Source organism: Silurus aristotelis (genome assembly GCF_946808225.1).
Source record: "Silurus aristotelis genome assembly, chromosome: 26".
Taxonomy (NCBI): Eukaryota; Metazoa; Chordata; class Actinopteri; order Siluriformes; family Siluridae; genus Silurus; species Silurus aristotelis.
In genome coordinates this window covers 9,322,589-9,349,430 of record NC_139599.1, presented here as the reverse complement: position 1 = coordinate 9,349,430, position 26,842 = coordinate 9,322,589, and the positions used below count along the sequence as shown (strand labels likewise).

General features: G+C 38.1%; 1 protein-coding gene across 1 annotated transcript; it reads right to left on the bottom strand.

Moving 5' to 3' along the window:
* Positions 1-26,279, bottom strand: LOC310720667 (uncharacterized protein). The gene is made up of 26 exons (XM_083531442.1): positions 26,053-26,279; positions 25,832-25,925; positions 23,943-24,001; positions 23,074-23,221; positions 22,748-22,897; positions 22,492-22,578; positions 22,268-22,393; positions 21,087-21,207; positions 13,216-13,292; positions 13,015-13,104; positions 11,012-11,198; positions 10,536-10,612; positions 10,362-10,448; positions 9,641-9,698; positions 5,989-6,085; positions 5,363-5,510; positions 4,778-4,927; positions 4,569-4,655; positions 4,331-4,456; positions 3,585-3,705; positions 3,339-3,415; positions 1,439-1,528; positions 969-1,155; positions 561-637; positions 384-470; positions 1-161 (listed from the first exon to the last, which is right to left on the bottom strand). Coding segments are annotated over exons 1-26 (2,691 nt in total). The 5' UTR covers positions 26,055-26,279; the 3' UTR covers positions 1-80.
* Between the last annotated feature and the right edge of the window lie 563 nt (positions 26,280-26,842).

Here is a 26,842-nt window from a genome sequence, read left to right as displayed (position 1 = left end):
TTTTTTGTATTTGGTTTCAATAACAAGATTCTTCTTCTTTACAAACTGTAGACTGCATTATGCACTTTGTAAAGTTCATCTCAGACAGATTCAGTATCCTGTATTTTTTCATCCTTCCATTTTCTCAGAATATCTTCAGTCACTTTCAGGGTTGATTCATCCTGTTTATAACAAAAAAAAGTGTGGGATTAATTGCCATTGTGATGATATATGACACAATATCTTTCTTACTACACGCTATAATGAAATGGCTCTCACAAGCAGCTTTCTAATAATAAGCAGGTAATTGGCAGCTATTACTCAATTGCAAATTTATCAGAAACAATTTAAAAGTATTTTAAAGGTCCAAGAATGAGCTTTGAAACATTCATACACCAAATCACCTTTACAAAGCAGATTCTAATATAGTTCTGAAAGTCTGCTTTGTGTTCTGGGCTGCAAAACGCGGATACAGGGATAGTGCTCAAACCCTTAAAGGACACACAAAACACATTCTGTTACTATACATAAAAAGTACTTAAAAGAGATTTATTTTTTTAATCAGTATAATATACAATTACCTTCTCTTTGATAAGCCATTTAACAAATCTGTAGTCATAAGGTTCGTCCTTAGTACTTGGGTCATTCAGATCCACCTCTACAGGAAAAACAAAGTTTATTCTAGGTACTTTGTGTAATAAAGGTAAACACATTTTTGATTGTATTTCTCAACCTGCTATTAATTAATGAATTTATTCAATGTGTTTTTTTCATTATTTCTCTTCACATAGTTTTTGTACTGAGTTCCTGCATAGTCTTGCATGTCATATGATCCTTGAAGCAAAACATATTATTCCACCACTATGTATGTGTGTGTGTGTGTGTATATATATATATATATATATATATATATATATATATATATATATATATATATATATATATATATATATATATATATATATATATATATGGGTGTGAGGACTCACTCAGGGTGGAGATGTCTGTGATGATGTAATAGCCACCATCAGGTGCAAATGGTTGAAGTCCAATGCTCCTCAAGCACTCAGTTATCCTAAGCCTTTTGGCCTGGAGCTGCAGGAGCAGCTGCCTAAAGTAGCTTTCTTCTGTCCCAAATGTTTCATATTCCCTCTGAAAGCACACAGCAACAGTCTCCTGCAAACAATAAATTATACAGATGGTTAGAGAATTGTTATATATATATATATATATATATATATATATATATATATATATATATATATATATATATATATATATATATTTTTTTTTTTTTTTTTTTTTTTTTTTTTAATGCCCTTACATATAATAATATATTATATTTAGATATTTATATATATAGAGGAGGTTTAGATTTTTTTTTTTTTAACCAAGTTCCTTATTACTCTGCACATTTTAAATGATTAGAGATGTGCAGGTTTTTTTTTTTTTTTTTTACCTGAGTAAGAGTAGGACAGTGGTGTATAGAGTTCTGATGAATTTTTTGCAGGTGATTCAAGATGTGTCCTGGCCCAATTGCCCAGCCTACCTGAAATATTGTAGCAGACCTGTGTCACACTAAATTCAAATAAATTAACCAAAACGTTCATGATACCAAGCTTTTAAGATCAATCACACTTTGTAAAACTCAGAGTTGTTTTATAGTGATTTGCTCATGTGCCTCATTACATAAAACAAACATTAAGGCAAAATGTGTTGACTAGTGAGGAGAGTGTGTTGTGAAGATGGAGGGAGTATTTTGAGCAGCTGATGAATAAGGAAAATGAGAGAGAGAGAGAGAGAGAGAGAGAGAGAGAGAGAGAGAGAGAGAGAGAGAGAGAGAGAGAGAGAGAGAGAGAGAGAGAGAGAGAGAGAGAAGGTTGGATGGTGTGTAGATTGTGAAGCAGGAAGTGGATTGGATTAGTAAGAAGGAAGTGAAAGCAGTGATTAAGAGGATGATGAGTGGAAAGTCGGTAGCACCCAATGACATACCGGTAGAAGCGTGGAGATGTTTGAAAAATGGCAGTGGAGTTTTAAACCAGATTGTTTAACAAGATTTTGGAAGGTGAGAGGATGCCTGAGGAATGGAGAAGGAGTGTGCTGGTACCGGTTTTTAAGAATAAGGGAGATGTGCAGACCTGCAGTAACTACAGGGGAATAAAGTTGATCAGTCATACCATGAAGTTATGGGAAAGAGTAGTGGAAGCCAGGCTGAGCGAAGAGGTGACCATCTGTGAGCAACAGCATGGTTTCATGCCTTATTTGCAGTATGGTTACACGCATTATTTGCTTTGAGAAGGTCAGAAGGCGTTGCAATGTGTGTTTGTGGATTTAGAGAAAGCTTATGACAGGGTGCCGAGAGTGAAGTTGTGGTATTGTATGAGGAAATCAGGTGTGTCAGAGAAGTATGTGAGGGTGGTGCAGGTCCTGTATGAGGACAGTGGGACAGCAGTGAATTGTGCAGTAGCAACAACAGACTGGTTTAAGGTGGAGGTTGGATTGCATCAAGGATCGGCTCTGAGCCCTTTCCTGTTTGCAGTGGTTATGGACAGGTTGATGGACGAGGTCAGACAAGAGTCTCTGTGTACTATGATGTTTGCGGATGATATTGTTATTTGTGGTTAGAGTAGCGAGCAGGTTTAGAAGAGCCTGGAGGGGTGCAGGTACACGCTAAAGACGGAGAATGAAAGTCAGTAGGAGTAAGACAGAGTACATCTGTGAATAAGAGGAAGGGCAGGGGAGTAGTGCGGTTGCAGGGGGAAAAGGTGGAGAAGGTGGATGAGTTTAGGTACCTGGGGCAAACAGTGCAAAGTAATCTAGATTGTTTTAGAGAAGTAGAGAAAAGAGTGCAGGTAGAGTGGAGTGGGTGTAGAAGAGTGATAGCAGGAGTGATTTGTGATAGAAGGTTTTTGCTAAAGTGAAAGGGAAAGTTTATAGGACTGTGGTAAAACCTGCAATGTTGTATGATTTAGAGACAGTGGCATTGACAGAAGGTGGAGCTGGAGGTAGCAGAGCTGAAGATGTTGAGATTTTCATTGGGAGTGACAAGGAGGAACAGGATTAGAAATTAGTTTATTAGAGGCACAGCGCATGTAGGACGTTTTTGGAGACAAGGTGAGGAAGGCGCGATTGAGATGTGCGAAGGAGGGACATGGGGTATATCGGTAGGAGAATGCTGAGGATGGAGCCACCAGGAGGGAGTAAAAAAGGAAGGCCTAATTTAAGAAAAACAATTTTTAAAAGTACTGTATGTACACAGCAAACCATTTAGTATAATATTACAAAAAAATTATAAAAGTGGGTTGATTTAGCAACAGTTTTACAGCATTATTTATCTTAGTACCATTTGACTCCATTACCTTCCATCCAGTGACACCAAAGCTCTTGCCTGCAGTCCCAATGGTCACAGTGCGCTCCCACATGCCGGGTAGGGTCGCTGTAATAGGAGCATAGATACATTTTTTATTTTTTATTATTTATATATATATATATATATATATATATATATATATATATATATATATATGATTAAGTCTTTATTGGTAGGCAAACCAGAAAAATTTATAAAATTTATAAAAAGATTTATAGCAAGGATAACTTCTTACCTATTTTAATATGTTGTGCTCCATCGTACGTAAGCCATTCATACACCTCATCACTGATACAAATAACATCATGCTTTATACACAGGTCAGCTATCATCTGTAACTCTTCCTTCTGAAAAACCTGCAAGAGAAATGTCTAATTGAGCTGATTATTATTTGGAATAACAAAATCACTTTTTACTGGTCTTTAATCTGATTATTGAATGAATCTGTTGATTACACACATTTATAAACACATTAGCTAACAATAGCTGTTGTAATACTTGATACTGTCAGGGGACAGCCTGCCACGCCATCCCTCAGCTCCACACACACACACACACACACACACACACGTCCCCATCATACTAAGTACCGGCACCTGCAGCTCGTTAACCGCAGCCCTACATAAACCCCTCACTTTCTCTCATTCACCGTCAGTTCTACTATCTCACGTAGATGAACACATTGACCTCGCAATACGACTATCTTCTTTCCTGTGGATACCGCCGCGATCTCTATTCCTCCAGAGACCGCTCTGTTCTTCCTTCCCCAAGAATCATTTGCTTTTCGTTAGACATGTTTATTTACCCGTTGCATCGCTACTTCATTAAAACCTGTTTCTTCACTAAACCTGGGTTTTTGCTTCAGTCACTCCGCAACCGTGACAGATACATTCAATTTTAGTTCATAACAACACAACTCTATTCTGCAAGCAATTTTGAAACAGAACATTATACTCGGAAAAAAAAATAGAGAGAGCTCACCTTACCCAGTGGATTATTGGGAGTGTTAATAATAATAGCTTTTGTGTTTGAGTTGAATTTACTGGCTAGCTCTTCAGAACAAAACACCCAATCAGCTCTAGACACAGTTGGACTGATGAACTTTTTCTGTTGGACACACAGGGGTTTTTTTTATGTGTAATTAATTTTGTGATAAATAAAGAAATGTATATTACAACTCAAAAAACATTTACTAGAGTTTTTCTAATTCAACACTCACAAGTTTGAATGGAATGTGAACTGGTTTTCCTCCTGCCATTATTATCATGGGCTCATAGCAATGATATGAAGGGTCCATAATGATCACCTGTACCCACATGACGCATGAAAAAGTGAGAGAGTAGAGAACAAAATCATTTACATAAAGCTACCAAGGCAACATCCTTGATATGCAATATATGTCCAGAAGTATGTGGACAGATGACTTACTTCATCACCCTCATAAACCAGAGCTTGAACTGCACAAAAAACAGCCTGATAGGCTCCCATTGTAACCAGGATTTCCTTCATGGGATCTATTTCCTGGCTCAAAATCCTCCCAAAAAACTTGGCAAGAATCTTAACAAGTGGTGGATGGCCCTGTTGGTCACATTATACTTTTCTTTTATAAACCTAACTTGGAGGCGTTTATTAATTGATTGATATTGATTTATAAATTTTGGCTATAGTTTGCATTGATATAAACATCTATTCAGGTAAATATACATTTAAAAAAACCACCAGGTCTAGTGTGTAGCAACTACATTATATACAGTTTATGTACATATACCGCATATTACAGATAATAATAATAATAATAATAATAATAATAATAATAATAATAATAATAATAATAAATAATTAAAAAAAAGAACGTTTTGATGGGTAGGATATATTTACCCCATACAAAGATCACAGTCTGCTAAATAAATAGTTCTATATCATCTTTAGGCGAGGGTAAAAATATGTAATGATCAATGTATGATGTCACATACTGCCTAGTGGCAAGAAAGGGTGAAAAATAATCTGTCTTACGAAACAGCGTGTGTACTGGTGTACATGAAAGCTTCCACTGGCAGCATTGCAGAGTGCCTCCTGAACAAAACTGGGTACAGGAAAGTCTGGGGACCCCTGGCCCAGGTTGACTGCTTTATACTCAGCAGTAAGTTGTGAAAGTTCTGACCTGGCAGAAACAAATCATATAGTTCCAAATTTTGTGAAAGTTTCTTATAGTGGCTTTCATTTTAGAAGAGTAGGCATTAGTAAGTGAACAATACATTCAGTGAAATAAGAATTATTCTTTCATCAGTTGTTTACTGTTAATACATTGATTAAATTACAATTATTCTTTACATATATATTATTACATTATTATACATTATTCATATTTATTATTTTCCCCCATCATTGTAAAAAAAAAATTATATGCTAAAAGTGTTTTCTTTGATATCATTGCATGTGAACATATTCTTTTTACAAAAATGTAGGAAGATCAGCTAAAGGAATCATGTTCATATCTCTGGGCAAGGAAAAGAAAACTATAATTATAAACTATAATAACTATAAACTATATAACTGGAGCATAGTTATGTTCCTGCACTAAGATTATCTTTGGATACTTCAAATAAACTTGTACTAAAAAACAGTGAGTAAATCATTACCATATATGTTTATTGACTAGTTCATTCCTGGGTGTGTTCAGTTTGTGGGACATGACGATCTGAAAACCAAGAACCTGAATCGTAGTTAAATCTAAAACTAACCATAAAAAAAGCATAAAAAAACAATGTTGTTAAGCTTCTGATAAAGACTGTTTGCTGGCTAATATATATATATATAGAGGAACAAATTAAACATCTACAATAGATCTACATACATACATACATACATACATACATACATACATACATACATACATACATACATACATACATACATACATACATACATACATACATACATACATACATACATACATACATACATACATACATACATACATACATACATGTACTGTATACTAAAAGATAGATGTTTATCAACCCAAGGTTAGCCATCTTGACAATAGATAGATATATAGATAGATAGATAGATAGATAGATAGATAGATAGATAGATAGATAGATAGATAGATAGATAGATAGATAGATAGAGTGAAAGAAAGAAAGAAAGAAAGAAAGAAAGAAAGAAAGAAAGAAAGAAAGAAAGAAAGAAAGAAAGAAAGAAAGAAAGAAAGAAAGAAAGAAGGGGGAAAAAGGGAATTTACTTACCAAGATAATGCAACTGCAATAATAATGTTAATGAAAGCACCATCTATCTATATAAGTACTGGAAGTAGCTGATATCTGCACTACCTTGTTCTGTCAGTTCATGGGAATTAGAAATGTTCTTCACACTACAGCTTGCTTACTACTACACTTCCAGACATTCCAGTATTTAAATTTTACCATTTAAGAACAGCATGCTCTTAAATTTTGTATGAACAGATGTTTGCAAAATAAATACATAAATACAAGATTAGAAGACAGAAAGCATGCCATAATTTACTAATGGCTAAATGGGTAGATAATTGCTGGAAATAGTTTGTTACAATGGTTACTACAAAAAACTGTTCACAAGAGTTATCTGGGTGACCTGGTCAACGATTACAAAATCAATTTCAAAGTAAAATGGTACACACTTACCCCAAGACTACGAATGCCATGTATAGACACAATATATTTTAATAATATGAACTGCTACTGACTTTTGAGGGCACAGTTTTTTAAGGCAGAATGGAACATATTACAGGCAGGAGCTGCTACTCTTATTTATGGACATGGTTCCTCATTTTTTACACAGCCTGCCTGGTTCATCTGATTTGTTGATTATGATATTAGCAAGACACTGACGTGATTGGTGACACTATGTCTGTGTTACATTCTGTTTCTCACTTTTAATTATGCAGCTATAGCTAGACTAAACTTAAATGATAACGTCTAATAACATTTAAAACCACAGTAGGATAAAAGTAATCACCACTATACACATACAGTATATGGGTATACCAATATACCGATACATATGAGCGTTCACACATAAAACCCACAAAAGGAATAAATAAGCATGAGAGACCTTGATGTAGCGGTGGCACTGGGAAGATGGTTAGAATAAAACATTAGTCAGATAAGTGCTACCTCAATGGTCAAGAGGTTTGTCTTCTGATGAGAATGTGTGAGTTTAAATCTCTGGAACATTAAACTGCCTCAGCTGAACTCTTAAGCAAGGCCCTTACCCCCTTAGCCATAAAAATAGAATAATTATGATTTCATCACAGCCATACATATAAAGGGTGCATTAGACAGTGAGATGAACTATATTTTCACCTAGACCCAAGGTGCTATATAAAATTATAATCCCGAACCATCAGACGTACCAGCGCCATTTGAATCCTAATTCATGTGGAGTTGGACATTGGACCTCTTTGAGTGTTTAAAGGCTCTGGCATGGAGAAGCTGGTGTTGGATCTGTGATGATCGCAAATGTTGAGCTATTTTATGAGTTGCTCAGTAGCTCCTGGTTCCATAATTTCAAATGAGTGTATAAGACTGTAGGAAGGACATTACTCATAATCTTACATACCAGTGCTCATGAAATAAGTTCTCACTCTCCAGTGTTCTGTATTGTTTAAAGATTTATAATCACACTCTTTATATCACCCAATTGAGGATGGGTTCCCCTTTTGAGTCTGGTTCCTCTCAAGGTTTCTTCCTCATAACATCTAAGGGAGTTCTTTCTTGCCACAGTCACCATGGCTGCTAATCAGGGGTAAATACACATCATTTACCTTAACTGTTAAATTCCGTAAAGCTGCTTTGAGACTATGTCTGTTGTGAAAAGCGCTATAGAAATAAACTTGACATGACTTGAGTATAAGATACACAGTGCTGACAGGACACAGCTAAAGTGCTACAGGATCAAGAAGCCTGCATGGATGGGTGTATGAGAAAAAGAGCCTACATACTCCTTTAACAGAAAAGAACATTTAAACATCACTGAATTTACTAGAAATTGTAAAATGAAAATGTATTATGAACAGGCAGAACATGCCAGGCAGGCTGAATGCTGGGTGGTAGACAATTGTGAAAAGAGTAACCCTAATAAAGAGCCTTTATGAGCAGATAATTTGTTTGAGAATGTTATGAAGAACCCCATTCATAAAAGACTGAACACACCACTTATATTCGCCAGGCCACTTAAAACTGCTGGAATATTTTATAAAAACAAAACAAACAAAAAAAACAATCAATAGGCTGAAAATGATTAAATGGGCTGACTAATAAATGGTTCCTGTTCACTTCTTCGTTGGTTGTATTGTCAGTTGTTTAGTACTTAACTAGAGTTTGTTTGGCTGTTCATGTGTGTCTGTTTTTACTTCTGTACCTCTTTGCAATTTTCTCTTATGTTTATCACAGAACAGTTTTTACTTTCTTGGCCCCTACCGCTAGTTTTCTTTTTCCATTTTCATTATTTTACCACAGGAATCAAGGCATTAATATCAGAAGACACACATAAAATAAAACATTATCAGGAACAATTTCAAACAAACCAAAACTGTTATTTTAAACAGTATTTCTGATGAAGCTTTGCACACATTTAGCTGCTTTTCCTCTAAATAAAACAGACTTGTTTGTTTAAACCATAAACTAATATTGTATTCCATACTATTTTGTTGGTCAGTGGTGCAGTGGAAAATATTTCCAATGCAAGTGTGCACATGCGTTATACCAGTTCCGTGTGGTTTTAATAAAAAATAAAAATCCCTGTATGTCCACAGCAATTTGGTGTTTATAAGCTAAATTATGAACAAGATACTGCACATGCACACACAAGAGCATCCCTTTATACTTTTAACGACCCTTAATGCACTTGCACACACTATAGTGATTGGAAACATTTTACCCGAAAGTGACAAAAACAGCAAGATAAATACCTCTGAGATATAACCATAGTAAAAATCATTGAATGAAAATAGAACCACAAGTAATTTATTCATATTAATTATATATTCACAGAGTAAACAGTTTCACAACAATTGCATGATTGTTAACACTACATACAGTCATGGAGTGATTTAACATATGCCCTGATGTTTACTACATTAACTGATTTTTGATAAAGATGACTGACTAATAGACACACACATCTACAGACAGAGGAAAAGGGAAATAATGGGCAAAAAAAAAAAAATCTATTAAAATAAATGTTTCTTCCAAACTCATACATGTGAGCAATCTGACTTCCAAAGTAAATTCTGGATCACATAATACCATTACTTTTGATTTTCCCACTGTCTCAGGATATCTTCAGCTGCTTTGAGGGTTGAATCATCCTTTTATATGAAGAAAAAAAGTTATATAAGTACATGATAAATCATGATGAAATCAAATTTCTTATACTCTCTCCACATACATTTATCATGACAAACATACACTTTTTTTTTTTACTTTTTATGTACTACTGTGATATTAATCAAATTGGAAAAATGCAATTACAATTTGAAACCAATTTCTTTATTTTTGTGTTATTTTAATTATTTATTGTACAATAATATGTATAAATCATGTAGTCAACTGACCATCACACCAATTGGGCTGAATTTCTCATTGCAACACAATGGACAGGTGTTTGTTGCACCTTTGCTTCTGTAGCACACTGTACTAGAAACTATAAAGGCTTTCCAGATTTTGAAGTGTAGCTGTGGGGATTCCTGCTCATTCAGCCACAAGAGCATTCGTAAGGTCAGGCTTGAAATTGTATGAGGAGCCCTGGTGTGCAGTCGGCATTTAAATTCTGACTGGGGTTGAGGTCAGGGATCTAAACAGGCCACTCTTATTCTTTCAGACCAAACTTAAATAAACTATGTCTCTATTGTCATACAGGTTTGGACCCCATAGTCCCAGTGAAGGGAAAATTTATTTCTACAATATATTTGATCTTTAAACATTTTGAATAAGACTTTTGAAAATATAGTGCATCATAAGTAACAAATTACCTTGGCAAAGCAGAACCTAATGTAGTTTTGAAAGCCTGCTCTGCTTTCTTGACTGTAAAATGCAGACACTGGGATAGTACCCAAATGCTGGAAAAAAAAAACACAAAACACACCATGTTACTTGTACAATAAATAACAGTATTAACTAAAAAAAAATGTGGGTTTTAAATATACCTTCTCTTTAATAAGCCATTTGACAAATCTGTAGTCATAGGTTTCATCCTTGGAGCTTGGGTCATTTAAGTCAACCTCTACATGAGAGACACATAAGATTTAATACTGTGTGTTACTGTTTACAAATCCACATTTGAATCCTACGCATGCTTTTGCGTTTTTATTGACAACTAGATGTTTGTGTGGTGTTTGGAAAATAATCATGAAAACTGAAGTCAAATTAGCTTTGAGATTTTAAAGGTATGGAGATAAATGAGAGAAATACAGATTTCTTACACATTCATACATTATCTACATCTTTATTTACATTTTCCCAACTTCTTTTGGAATTGGGGTTGTAGTTTATCATGATGTTACTGTACTTAGTGTGTTATCAGCTGGCACAGTGCTGTTGCCTTATGTTGTACTGAGCCCCTGTGCTGTCTTGTCATCTTTGAGGTTTAAACTGTATATATTGTATAGAAATGTGTACTTACTCAGGGAAGAAATGTCTGTGATCAAAAAGTATCCACCCTCAGGCATAAAGGGTTGTAGCCCTACGCTCTTCAGACACTCCGCTAGTCTGAGCCGTTTGGCCTGGAGCAGGGTGGGTAGCTGTTTAAAGTAGCTTTCCTCAGTGCCAAACATGTCATATTCCCTCTGAAATGCTACAGCAACAGCCTCCTACAAACACAACTATTATGTAAATTTGACAAAAAAAAAGCATAATAAAATGTTTTTATAGAATAAATCAATTAAAAAAACAGATTGAAACAATTAAAAGATTAAAACTGAGTGACCCATTTAACAGGTGAGCATTCATTTATTTAAATTGACAGGTTCATTAAATGTATATAGATGTACCTAAAAACTATGACACTTGCTGAATTATATTAGTTTTTCATATATATGGTCATATTCATATAAATGCATAGGCATAGAATTTCAGTAAATACCTTTTTTGCCATATAATTCCTATATCTGTGCTTAGTCAAACTATTGGGTCAGATACCTTAGTGCCCTGAATGTTTGGGAATTCAATGGAAAATATAATGGAAAATATAAATTTTCGCAAAGTCTGCTGCTTATATTGAAGTATATTTACAAGTATTTTATGTGTCAAAGCCGTTTTTAGACAGTTACATTACATTTATGCAAAGAGTCAATATTTCAGTGTTGACCCTCTGCAATTCACCCTGGCATGCTCTCAATCAACTTCTAGGCCACATCCTGATTCATGGCAGTCCATTCTGCATAATCAATGCTTGGATTTTGTCAGAATTTGTGGATTTTTGTTTGTCCACCCACCTCTTGAGGATTGCCCACAAGTTCTAAATAGGATTCTGGGGATTTTCTTTGCAATGGAAGCAAAATGTTTTGTTCCACGTTCTGTTCCACGAGCTACTTAGTTATCACTTTTGCCTTATAGAAAGGCACTCCATCATGCTGGAAAAAGCATTGCTCATCATCAAACTGTTCTTGGTTGTGAGAAGTTGCTCTCTGAGGATGCTTTTGTACCTTTCATTATTCATGGCTGTGTTCTTAGGCAAAATTGAGAGTGAGCCCACTCCCATGGCTAAGATGAAACCTCTTAAATAAATGGTCTCAGGATCTTTTACTGTTGACATGACACAGGCCTGACGGTCACCTCTTCTTTTCAAGATAAGCTTTTTTCCAGATACCCCAAACAATCGGACAGGGGATTCATCAGAGAAAGAGACTGTACCCCAGTCCTCAGCAGTCCGATCCCTGTAACCTTTGCAGAATATAAGTCTGTCTCTAATGTTTTCCTGTAGAGACATGGCTTCTTTGCTGCCCATCTTGACATCAGACCATCCTCCAAAAGGCTTAATTTCACTGTGCATGCAGATGCACTCACAACTGCCTGCTGCCATTCCTGAGCAAGTTCTGCACAAGTGGTGCCCCAAACCAGGAGCTAAATCAACTTTAGTTGACGGTCCTGGCGATTGCTGGACTTGTTTTGGAGCCCTGATGCCTTCTTTACAACAATTGATCCTCTCTTCTTGAAGTTCTTGATAATCCGATAAATGGTTGATTTAGGTGCAGTCATACTAGCAGTAATATCCTTGCCTGTAAATCCCTTTTTGTGCAAAGCAATTATGACTGCACATGTTTTCTTGCAGTTAAACATGGATAATAGAGGAGGAACAATGATTTCAAGCACCACCCGCCATTTAAAGCTTCCAGTCTGATGTTCTAACTCAATCAGCATGACAGAGTGATCTACAGCCTTGTCCTTATCAATACTCTTACCTGTGTTAATGTGAGACTCACTGACATTGTGTCAGCTAGTCCTTTTGTGTCGGGGCTGAATTCTTTTGGGGATTAAGCTCATTTTCATGGCAAAGAGGGAATTTGCATCTGATATTTTTTCATATGCAAATTGCTATAATAAAAAATGAGACCGCAGACTTTGTGAAAATTAATATTAGTTTTTGCCACGGTTGTACATTGAATATGCTCTTAGGTATTTTTTTACCTGGTTAAGAGTGGGACAGTGGTATAAGGAGTTCTGATGGACAGTTTGCAGGTGTTTCAGTAGGTGTGCAGGTCCTATTCCCCAGCCCACCTGAATAAAACATAGGTTGGGGATTATTTAATTGAAATTCATTCAAACAAAATTACCTAAAAAAACCAAAAACTGTGATATACAAATATATTCATATTCCTTTAATATTACCTTCCAGCCTGTAGCACTGAAGCTCTTGCCTGCACTGCCAACAGTGATGGTACGCTCCCACATACCCGGAAGACTGGCTACAGTCAAAACACAGAACGATTCATCTATATGAAGTCAATAATATTATTCTTTTGTAAACATTCTTGTAGTCATAGCATATCCTAGTTTATCTTACATTTACTGTCTATTATCTTGGATACTATTGTACTATTATTCATTTGCTACATACATCTTGAATATTTGTAAGAATTTCTTCTTTTTTTGTATTTTTTTTACTTATACTATATATATATATATATATATATATATATATATATATATATATATATATATATATATATATATAAGCAAACGCTTATTACTACATCATGCATTAAACACCCCTTGATGTGATTATATACAGTGAGGAAAATAAGTATTTGAACACCCTGCTATTTTGCAAGTTCTCCCACATAGAAATCATGGAGGGGTCTGAAATTGTCATCGTAGGTGCATGTCCACTGTGAGAGACATAATCTAAAAAAAAAAATCCAGAAATCACAATATATGATTTTTAAACTATTTATTTGTATAATACAGCTACAAATAAGTATTTGAACACCTGTCTATCAGCTAGAATTCTGAACCTCAAAGACCTGTTAGTCTGCCTTTAAAATGTCCACCTACACTACATTTATTATCCTAAATTAGATGCACCTGTTTGAGGTTGTTAGCTGCATAAAGACACCTGTCCACCCCATACAATCAGTAAGAATCCAACTACTAACATGGCCAAGACCAAAGAGCTGTCCAAAGACACTAGAGACAAAATTGTACACCTCCACAAGGCTGGAAAGGGCTACGGGGAAATTGCCAAGCAGCTTGGTGAAAAAATCTCCACTGTTGGAGCAATCATTAGAAAATGGAAGAAGCTAAACATGACTGTCAATCTCCCTCGGACTGGGACTCCATGCAAGATCTCACCTCCTGGGGTCTGAATGCTCCTAAGGAAGGTGAGAAATCAGCCCAGAACTACATGGGAGGAGCTGGTCAATGACCTGAAAAGCGCTGGGACCACCGTTTCCAAGGTTACTGTTGGTAATACACTAAGACGTCATGGTTTGAAATCATGCATGGCACGGAAGGTTCCCCTGCTTAAACCAGCACATGTCCAGGCATGTCTTAAGTTTGCCAATGACCATTTGGATGATCCAGAGGAGTCATGGGAGAAAGTCATGTGGTCAGATGAGACCAAAATAGAACTTTTGGGTCATAATTCCACTAAACGTGTTTGGAGGAAGAAGAATGATGAGTACCATCCCAAGAACACCATCCCTACTGTGAAGCATGGGGGTGGTAGCATCATGCTTTGGGGGTGTTTTTCTGCACATGGGACAGGGCGACTGCACTGTATTAAGGAGAGGATGACCGGGGCCATGTATTGCGAGATTTTGGGGAACAACCTCCTTCCCTCAGTTAGAGCATTGAAGATGGGTCGAGGCTGGGTCTTCCAACATGACAATGACCCGAAGCACACAGCCAGGATAACCAAGGAGTGGCTCTGTAAGAAGCATATCAAGGTTCTGGCGTGGCCTAGCCAGTCTCCAGACCTAAACCCAATAGAGAATCTTTGGAGGGAGCTCAAACTCCGTGTTTCTCAGCGACAGGCCAGAAACCTGACTGATCTAGAAAAGATCTGTGTGGAGGAGTGGGCCCAAATCCCTCCTGCAGTGTGTGCAAACCCGGTGAAAAACTACAGGAAACGTTTGACCTCTGTAATTGCAAACAAAGGCTACTGTACCAAATATTAACATTGACTTTTTCAGGTGTTCAAATACTTATTTGCAGCTGTATCATACAAATAAATCTTCTTCTTCTTTCGGCTGCTCCCATTAGGGGTCGCCACAGCGGATCATCTGTCTCCATACCACCCTGTCCTCTACATCTGCCTCTTTTACACCAACTACCTGCATGTCTCACCTCACCACATCCATGAACCTCCTCCTTGGCCTTCCTCTTTTCCTCCTACCTGGTGGCTCCATCCTCAGCATTCTTCTACCAATATAATTCATGTCCCTCCTCTGCACATGTCCAAACCATCTTAATCTCGCCTCCCTCACCTTGTCACCAAAACATCCTACATGCGCTGTCCCTCTAATAAACTTATTTCTGATCTTATCCATCCTCGTCACTCCCAACGAAAACCTCAACATCTTCAGCTCTGCTACCTCCAGGTCCACCTCCTGTCTTTTACTCAATGCCACTGTCTCTAATCCATACAACATCGCAGGTCTCACCACAGACCTATAAACTTTCCCTTTAATTTTTGCAGATACCCTACTATCACAAATCACTCCTGTCACTCTTCTCCCCCCACTCCACCCTGCCTGCACTCTTTTCTTCACTTCTCTAACACACTCTCCATTACTTTGCACTGTTGACCCCAGTTACCTGAACTCCTCCACCTTCTCCACCTCTTCCCCCTGCAACCGCACCACTCCACTGCCCTCCCTCTCATTCACACACATGTACTCTGTCTTACTCCTACTGACTTTCATTCCTCTTGTCTCCAGCACGTACCTCCACCCCTCCAGGCTCTTCTCAACCTGCTCCCTACTCTCACAACAAATCACAATATCATCCGCAAACATCATTGTCCAGGGAGACTCCTGTCTGACCTCGTCCGTCAACCTGTCCATCACCACTGCAAACAGGAAGGGGCTCAGGGCCGATCCTTGATGCAGTCCAACCTTCACCCTGAACCAGTCTGTCGTTCCTACTGCACACTTCACTGCCGTCACACTGTCCTCATACATGTCCTGCACCACCCTCACATACTTCTCTGACACACCTGACTTCCTCATACAATACCACAACTCCTCTCTTGGCACCCTGTCGTACGCCTTCTCTAAATCCACAAATACACAATGCAATTCCTTCTGTCCTTCTCTATACTTCTCCATCAACATTCTTAATGCAAATAAGGCATCTGTGGTGCTCTTCCTCGGCATGAAACCATACTGTTGCTCACAAATGGTCACCTCTTCTCTCAGCCTGGCTTCCACTACTCTTTCCCATAACTTCATGGTGTGACTGATCAACTTAATTCCCCTGTAGTTACCGCAAGACTGCACATCTCCTTTATGCTTAAAGATCGGTACCAGCACACTTCTTCTCCATTCCTCAGGCATCTTCTTACCTTCCAAAATCCTGTTAAACAATCTGGTGAAAAACTCCACTGCCATCTCTCCTAAACATCTCCACGCATCTACCGGTATGTCATCTGGTCCAACCGAATTTCCGAAGTACTTTCTAGCTGCCTCCCTCATCACTCCTGCAGTAGTTGCCCAATCATCCAACACCTCCTTAACACCACTGAGCCTCTGTCTGACCTCTTCCCTGAACCTCACACTACACTCTTCCTCTTTCAGTTTCCACCATCTTATTCTTCTTTCAGTCCTCACTCTCCTCCTCTTCTTCGCCTCCAAAACCATCCTACAGACCACCATCCGATGCTGTCTAGCTACACTGTCCCCTGCCAACACCTTACAGTCTCCAATCTCCTTTAGGTTGCATCTCCTGCATAGCACATAGTCCACCTGTGTGCACCTTCCTTCACTCTTATATGTCACCCTATGATCCTCCTTCTTCTTAAAATAAGTGTTCACCACTGCCATTTCCATCCTTTTAGCAAAATCCACCACAATCTGCCCTTCCACATTCCTCTCCTTAAAACCATACCTACCCATCACCTCCTCATCACCTTTGTTCCCTTCACCTACATGCCCATTAAAGTCTGCCCCAATCACCAATCGTTCTTTCCTAGGTACACCATCTACCACTTCATCTAATTCACTCCAGAATCTTTCCTTCTCCTCCATCTCACAGCCAACTTGTGGAGCATAGGCACTGATGACATTTATCATCATCCCTACAACTTCCACCTTCACCCTATCATCATCACCCTATCAGAAACTCTCTTCACCTCCACTACACTCTTACTGTACTCTTCCTTTAGAATCACCCCTACACCATTCCTCTTTCCATCCACACCATGATAAAACAGTTTAAATCCACCTCCAATGTTCCTGGACTTACTCCCTTTCCACTTGGTCTCCTGAACACAAAGCATATCTACCTTTCTCCTCTCCATCATATCAGCTACCTCTCTTCCTTTACCCGTCATAGTACCAACATTTAAAGTACCAACCCGAACCTCCACTCTCCTACACTGCTCCTTTCCCTGCCATCTCTGTAGACGTCTTCCTCCTCTCCTTCTCGTCCTTCGGCCAACAGTAGCCCAATTTCCACCGGTACCCTGTCGGCTAACGATACCTGTGGCGGTCGTTGTTAACCCGGGCCTCGACTGATCCGGTATGAAATTCTCATTTGTGATCCGCATATTTCATTTGGCGCATATTTTACGCTGGATGCCCTTCTTAACGCAACCCTCCCCATTTACCCGGGCTTGGGACCGGCACTAAGAGTGCACTGGCTTGTGCATCCATAATGGCTGGGTTGTATCATACAAATAAATAGTCAAAAAAATCATACATAGTGATTTCTGGATTATTTTTTTTAAGATTATGTCTCTCACAGTGGACATGCACCTACGATGACAATTTCAGACCCCTCCATGATTTCTAAGTGGAAGAACTTGCTAAATAGCAGGGTGTTCAAATACTTATTTTCCTCACTGTATATATTAAAATAACATATATTGTATACTACTATTCTTCTTCTTTTTCTTCTTCTTCTTCTTCCAGCTGATCCTATTAGGGATCGCCACTGCGGATCATCTGTCTCCATACTACACTGCCCTCTACACCTGCCTCTTTCAACCCATCTACCTGCATGTCTTCCTTCACCACATCCATAAACCTCCTCCTTGGTCTTCCTCTTTTCCTCCTTCCTGGCAGCTCCATTCTCAGGGTTTTTCTACTGATATACCCATGTCCCTTCTCTGTCACATGTCCAAACCATCTCAATCTAGAGCAGGGGTGGCCAACCAGTCAGAGACCAAGAGCCACATTTTTTACTGTGTTACCGCAAAGAGCCACATCATACACATGGGCACACATGGACAAGTCCACAATCAAAAATATTATAATTTATATTAGCGTTTTTCTTTTACCATGCATGTTGCTTAGTGGGACTTCTGGCATTCCAGGTCAGAGTGCAACTGTGATTCAATAGCCGTGTTAATGTCCCATATTCTGTGTTCAACAGTGTGGAGGGACAGTTGGACATCTGATACAATGCGTTTTAGTTTGTTGTTTTCAGAAGATTTCAACAACGTCACTAAGCCATTATTAAACAAACTCCCCTTCATTGTATGGATTTTTAGCCCATGCAATGTTCCAAGCCAAATTTAAAGCAAATTTTTTGGGAAAACTGTATCTGCTTTTCTGCCTGACTTTTCAAAATGACCAACTTGTATTTGTGAAGTTTAGTCCCTTTTGGAAATTCCTGGTCGATGTTAGCTGAAATGGCGCTGAAGATTTGAAGTTTTGAAATGCACTAATGACGCCTGACATAAGGCAGAATGACTTGTTATTACGTTCAACAAAAAAAATATAAACTTTCCCACTCTGTTAAAACCGTCCTGTGTTCATCTTCATATTTTCCTTTTGCTGTGCATTTTTTCCTGCCATTTTGAGAGCGAACTTGACACGACCTGTTTATTTAAATTTAAGTAAACAATTTGCATATGGAAGTTTGTGTTTTTTTTAATGTGCGTGTTCGCTTCTTTTGAGTTCATTATGGTAATTTCGTCAAATGCGCATGTGCGTGAGATGTAAATACCGCAAAGTTTCCCAGTAGGGGCAAGATCATTTAGCTCTTAAAAATACCGTATTGAACTCAAGTGAAGCAAACACGCACATTAAAAAAAAAAACACAAACACAAACATTGATATGAGCGTAAGAGCCGCATGAAACCAGGCAAAGAGCCGCATGAGCCGCGGGTTGGCCACCCCGATCTAGAGAGACAGCGCATGTAGGACGTTTTGGAGACAAGGTGAGGGAGATCCTGATCCTAATCCTGTCCATCCTCGTCACTTCCAATGAAAATCTCAACATATTCAGCTCTGCTACCTCCAGCTCCACCTCCTGTCTTTTACTCATTGCCACTGTCTCTATACTATACAACATCTCAGGTCTCACCACAGTCCTATAAACTTTCCCTTTCACTCTTGCAGATACTCTTCTATCACAAATCACTACCGCTATCACTCTTCTCCACCCACTCCACCCTGCCTGCACTCTTTTCTTCACTTCTCTAACACACTCTTCATTACTTTGCACTGTTGACCCCAGTTACCTGAACTCCTCCACCTTCTCCACCTCTTCCCCCTGCAACCGCACCACTCCTGTCTGACCTCGTCTATCAACCTGTTCATCACCACTGCAATCAGGAAGGGCTCAGAGCCGATCCTTGATGCAGTCCAACCTCCACCTTGAACCAGTCTGTCGTTCCTACTGCACACCACTGCTGTCACACTGTCCTCTTAAATGTCCTGCACCACCCTCACATACTTCTCTGACATACCAGACTTCCTCATACAATACCACACCTCCTCTCTTGGCACCCTGTCGTATGCGTTTTCTAAATTCACAAACACACAATCCAATCTGACATTCTCTATACTTCTCCATTAACATTCTCAAAGCAAATAATGCGCCTGTGTTGCTCTTCCTCGGCATGAAACCATACTGTTGCTCACAGATGGTCACCTCTTCTCTCAGCCTGGCTTCCACTACTCTTTCCCATAACTTCATGGTGTGACTGATCAGCTTTATCCCTCTGTAGTTACTGCACATCTCCTTTATGCTTAAAGATCGGTACCAGCACACTTCTTCTCCATTCCTCAGGCATCACGGGAAGGCAGCCCCACGTCACTCCGACGTCACAGACCTTGATATTTCCCTCGTAAGGGACCCCCGGAGCATAGAGGGTTAAGGGCCTTGCTCAAGGGCCCAAGAGTGGCAGCTTGGCGATACCAGGGCTTGCACCCCAGACCTTCCGATCGGCAACCCAGCGCCTTAACCGCTGGAGCCACCACTCCCCCCTGCCATTTCCATCCTTTTAGCAAAATCTACCTCCTCATCACCTTTGTTCCCTTCACCAACATGGCCAATAAAGTCTGCCCCAATCACCAATCTTCCTTTTCTAGGTACACCTTCTACCACTTCATCTAACTCTCTCTAGATATCTTTCTCCTCCATCTCACAACTTACTTGTGGAGCATAAACACTGATGACATTTATCATCCCCCCTTCAACTTCCAGCTTCATGTTCATCTCTCTATCAGAAACTCTCTTCACCTCTACTACACTCTTACTAAACTCTTCCCTCAGAATCACCCCTACACCATTTCTCTTTCCATCCACGCCATGATAGAACATTTTAAACTCACCTCCAAAGTTCCTGGCCTCACTCTCTTTCCACTTGGTCTCCTGAACACACGTCAACCTTTCTCCGCTCCATCATATCAGCTACCTCTCTCCCTTTACCAGTCATAGTACCAACATTTAAAGTTCCCACCCTAACCTCCAATTTCCTATACTTCTCCTTTTCCTGCCGTCTCTGTAGACGTCTTCCTCCTCTCCTTCCCCTCCTTCAGTCAACAATAGCCCAATTTTCACCAGTACCCATTTTGGCTAACAATATCTGTGGTAGTCGTTGGTCTCCTGGGCCTCGACTGATCCGGTATTGAAAGTCTGATTTGTGATTCGCATATTTGATTTGGCACGTTTTACGCTGGATGCCCTTCCTAATGCAACCTTCCCCATTTAAGAGTGCACTGGCTTTGCAACCATAATGTCTGGGTTATTGTATACTACTCTGTGATGTTTAAATTGTGAGGATTCATATGAATTCTAATTGTTACCTATTTTAATGTGTTGTGCTCCATCATATGTAAGCCATTCATACACCTCATCACTTAAGCAAATAACATCATGCTTTATACACAGGTCAGCTATCATCTGCAACTCTTCCCTCTGAAAAACCTACAGAAAAATTATAGATTATTTATTTTCTCATTTCTATATAAAGTTCAATTGTTCTATTAGTTTTAGTTGGTTAATTAATGCATTATGTATAAATCTGTTATTCAAACACAATCAACATTCATAATACATATACTGAACAAAATTATAAACGCAACACTTTAGTTTTTTCCCCCATTTTTCGTGAGCTGAACTCAAAGAACTAAGACTTTTTCTATGTACACAAAAATGTCTCTCAAATATTGTTCACAAATTTGTCTAAATCTGTGATAGTGAGCACGTCTCCTTTGCAGAGATAATCCATCCACCTCACAGGTGTGGTATATCAAGATGCTGATTAAACAGCATGATTATTGCAACGGTGTGAATTAGGCTGGCCACAATAAAAGGCCATGTGCAGTTTTACTGTACTGGAAACCCGGGGGGGTCCAAAAAGCAGTCAGTATCTGATGTGACCACCATTTGCCTCACGCATTTTGCCTTGTACAGTGAAAACCGGGATTCATCTGTGAAGAGAACAGCTCTCCAAAGTACCAGACGCCATTGAATGTTAACATTTGCCCAATCAAGTCGATTACAATGACGAACTGCAATCAGGTCGAGACCCCGATGAGGACGATGAGCATGCAGATGAGCTTCCCTGAGACGGTTTATGGTAAAGAAATTCAAACATTCAAATGCACAGATATCAAAACTTGCGACATCTGTGGCATTGTGCTGTGTATTAAAACTGCACATTTTAGAGTTGCCTTTTATTGTGACCAGCCTAAAGCACACCTGTGCAATAATCATACTGTCTAATCAGCATCATGATATACCACACCTGTGAGGTGGATGGATTAATTCGGCAAAGGAGAAGTGCTCACTAACACAGATTTAGACAGATTTGTGAACAATATTTGAGAGAAATAGGCCTTTTGTGTACGAGTTCAGCTCATGAAAAATGGGGGCAAAAACAAAAGTGTTGCGTTTATAATTTTGCTCAGTATAATTAAACAGTTATGTCATTCTGAATAACAACTTTAAATAATAAACTCTGTAAGCAATGGGTAAAACTCACCTTGCCTAGTGGATTATTGGGATTGTTAATAACGATGGCCTTTGTACGAGAGTTAAATTTACTGGCTAGCTCTTCAGGACATAACACCCAATCAGCACTAGTCAAAGATTGGCCGGTGACCTTTTGCTGTAAGATATGCATAAGCATGTTTTGTTTTTGGTGTACTAATTTGTGATTAACAAATAAATGCACATTTAACAATGTTTAAAAATGTGAACACGTACAGGCTTCAGAGAGATGTACACAGGTTTTCCTCCTGCCATTAAAGTCATGGATTCATAACAATCAAAGAAAGGCTCCAAAATGATCACCTGGACCATAGAACAAGCAGAGAAGAAGAAAAAAATAAGAATATAAAGACATCACAGATAGCAATGCTCAAATCTGGTAAATTAATTTATAAAAATTATTTGCATATAAAAGGAATTTAGGTCACAAATATTCAGTTCAGACCAGAGTAAACAGCACACACAAACTTACTTCATCACCTTCATCAACCAGAGCCTGAAAGGCACAGAAAAGTGTCCCATAGGCTCCAACAGAAACCAGTATCTCCTGCATTGGATCTATTTCACGGCCCAAAATCCTTCCAAAGAATTTGGCAAGGATCCTGACAAGAGGTGGATGGCCCTGAGAATCAGATTTTATTTTTACTCAACGTAACAGGATTTCTCATGAATTCTACCACTGTTACAAAACTTTTTTTGGTTATGTATTGATTTTTAAAAATCACAAATTACTTTGCAAACCCTAAAATCCGGATGATCAAAAATTGTAAATGAATTGAAAATGTAAAAATGACTTACAAAGGCACGTGTGTACTGGTGCATGGAGGATCCTCCTTTAATAGCATTGCACAGAGACTCCAAGAGGAAGCTGGGAGGAGAAAAGTCTGGAAATCCCTGCCCCAAGTTTACAACCTTATACTCAGCAGCTAGCCGTGTAAATTCAATCCTAGCAGATAAACACAAATAATTAAATACCTCAAAACAAGCATCTGAAACTATGCCATCTAAGGATTCAATTAACTAAAATGTATTTAGGTTATGAAAAATACCTGTAGTTAATTCCTCACACTGACTACTGTGTACTGTTTTCAATATTCAGGCTATACCTATGAAAAATATTTACATACCTAAAAATGTCTATAGTCAATAGTAGGGCAATAATTAAAAACAATTTGTGTAGTAAATAAACGATCACTAATGAACCTGCCTGAAAAGACAGAAATGTACTTTGCCATCATGTAGATTGAAAAGGATTGTTATTTAAGCAATTATTTATTCTAACCCATAAAGTACTTTTATATAATTACCTATTAGAAAGCACAGCTTTTTATGATCTTGAAGGGGAAAATTAATTTCTATTCTAGTAACCTGACAATGTTCATTTTGGGATGCTTTCCAAATATAGAACCATAACACCTCTGTTCTCCTAAATAAATCTGTATCCAAGTAAATACATAATATTGTGCTGTCAGAACTGTAACATAGCAGTGCAAAAACAGTCTTGTAAAAAGAATGTCAATTGAGAGGTAAAGGAAATCATAATCCAGGTCTATTATACATAAACAGAAGCCACAATCAGGGTCAAGTGCATCACAAACTAAATGTGAACTTTGGCCATTGTGAGACATCTTAAGGAAACCAACTAAAAAATTCCAGTAAAAATTTACCACACATTCTTGTCCACTTTTTCAATCCTTCGTGCATGCAATTGCCGAGACATGTTTGTCTGGAGGGAAAAAAAAAGAGGTGAGTTTATAGTTTTAAAAAAATCTATTACAGCTTTTTTGTTATGAACTACATTTCTTATCCAAATTCTAAACTGCAAGAACATTATTAATTAAAAAAATACATTATAATGTCCTTAATGCTTAATTATTACATGTATGGTAGTTTACCACATTATATGCTGGAAAACACCTTGAACTTGTTTATCAGGCTGATTAAAAATCATGTTCACCAAAATGATTTTTTCTGATTCGTTCACTGTTTCATTCAGTGACTGCAAGTTACATTATTGCAATCTAGTTTCTGGAGAGTGGTCATGAACGAGGATACACATTTACATAAAAACAAAGTTGCATATGTGCAATTTTTCAGTAGTTTTTCATGCTTCAATTATAATAAAAAATTTAAATTATTAGTAATTTTATTAATTCCTGCACATATTCATCGAGCAGATTTTGCTATGAACCAAATAATAACACAAAAGTCTTGTCTAAGTCTAGATTTACTCACTTCTCAAATGCAGTTCCTCCCTCTTTCTCTACTTGTTAAAAGTGTGGCGACCTGAATAAAGTACAAGCATAAATCAGCCAAGCCAAAATCAGTGAGTCAGCAGATCCACCCAATTCATTTCGCGAACTACAATTACCAGATTGTTCTGACATTCTATTTTTCATGCAGTCGCTGTAACTTGTCTCTTGTTTAGAATTTATCTGCAGACTTTTCATTTAAAGACTACTAAAGATAGCTAAAGATAATAATGTAATTGTGCTCCTGAGGTACCAGGGACCAGTATTCCTGTCCCTTTCCCCTCTTAGGATCTGCCTGGTTTGTCCTGGCACCCTGACTTGCGATAAAGTTCCCTTTGATTGCAGGCCTGTGCAGCGGGAGATGGTTTCACATCAAGGCCTGAGGCTCCATGAGATTACGGAGCAACAGGAGAGATTTCAGGAAGGATTTGGAATTCAGTTAATGTCAACAGTCTACTACAATGGCTCAGGACCACAGGTTGCATTTAATCACCTATCACTGCCCACCTGAAAAATGAGTTGAATGCATATTGCACATACATCAGCTTTAGCCACCTTCCACCATGAAACTGAACTAGTGTCAGCTAAAAAATTAACAAACAAAACAAATCACCTGATATCAGGTTCTAGAATGAAAGCTATTTTTTTATGGTTAAATCCATGCTTCCTATAATGAACTTTACAAATGATGACAATACAGTTTCATTTTAAAGAGTCACGAGAGCTAAAAATCCAACTGCAATCATAAAAGCAAACAAACTAATGTAAAATCATTTTGCATGTTTGATTACTCATGACAGGTAATTGTCTGTGTTTTTTTTTTTACAATATTATGTGAAAGTGAATTTGCTGTTAGAAATGACCAGACATTCTCGCAAAAGACAGAAACCAGCTTGCAAGATTAAGCAGTACTGAAATAATGTTCAACATGGAAGCAAAGAAGGCACAATAATACTGATTATATAGTGATTATATTGTGATCAGTATATGACATTGATCATCACAGTGGTTTGGCATTTGGAAAACACCATAGTGAAAAGGGGCATTTCACCATACTGACTGTAAATCAGGATTTCTCAAAGTGAATTTTATGATCTATAGGCAGGGTCCAAACTTTTTTTTTAATGCTTTCTTAAAATAGGTTGTCGGTGGAAAGTTTATAAATTAAAACCAATATAACATTAATAACCAGACATGTTATAATAAATAATTAATAAATAATAATTATGTAGTCTGTGGAACTGATTTTACAGTTACATTTATTTTACTCTGGAAGCAGAGATATTTTCTTATTAATAACCAACCTTGTTCTGCCAGTTCTGGGAAATTACTGCTGATTTCCAGCTTGCAGCACCATATAACACCAGTCTTCTAAACATTCCAGGCTTCGATTTCCACCTTCGAGAAAAGAAGATCAGTATATTATTATTGTGCTCAGGATATTTATATATAACTGCTCTGTAAAAAGAAATTAAGATTTATTGTCTCCAGAATGATTGTTACCGAAGCTGCTTGTCTGCATTACATAGTTTCACTTCTTCAGTCAGGCGCAGAAACGTCACAGCAAACTGCTCAGTCCCAAACACCTCCTGTCTCTATAGATCAAGGGCACTACACGGGGTGGTGTTTTAACTGCGTGTATTGCACTATGGTTTTAATATAGACCCAGATGTGTTAAATAAAGAAATACATACATACACGGTCGAACCCTGACCCGTAAACGCACTACCGGTGTAGGCGGAGTTTGTCATCCCTTCGCGTGCACGCGGACAGTACCGCCGTGTTTCCTGTAGATGGCACTAAAAACGCTGAAAGTTCGGTCAAATGCTTCCCTGATCCTCACGCCAAACGCTCAATTTGACGAAAACTTATACAGTTTCCTGTAGATGGCAGTATAAACTCAGTAATCTTTTACTTTTTAAAAACCACCTGCCTTAACTCTACCCCTTAAAAAAAGTCACCAAAATGGGTCTGATACACATTGCACAAGTAATTATGTTGTTAAAATAATACATTTAATCTATTAGCATGAACAGCTTTAGTATTTAGAAGGGTATTATTTAGGCAGACTGATTGTAACCTACCTGCCTGAATTCTATCCCCCTTTTCTTTTTCCTTAATACCTAAAGAGTCATTAAAATGAGTCCGATACACCTACACAAGTAATAATCTATGTGAAAATAGTACATTTAATCTATTAACATTGACAGCTTTAGTATTTAGGGCTGTAATTATTTGGGCAGGCTGATTTTGACCCACCTGCCTGAATTCTACCCCATTTATTTCTTTTGTCTGCATAGCCAGAGATTCAATGA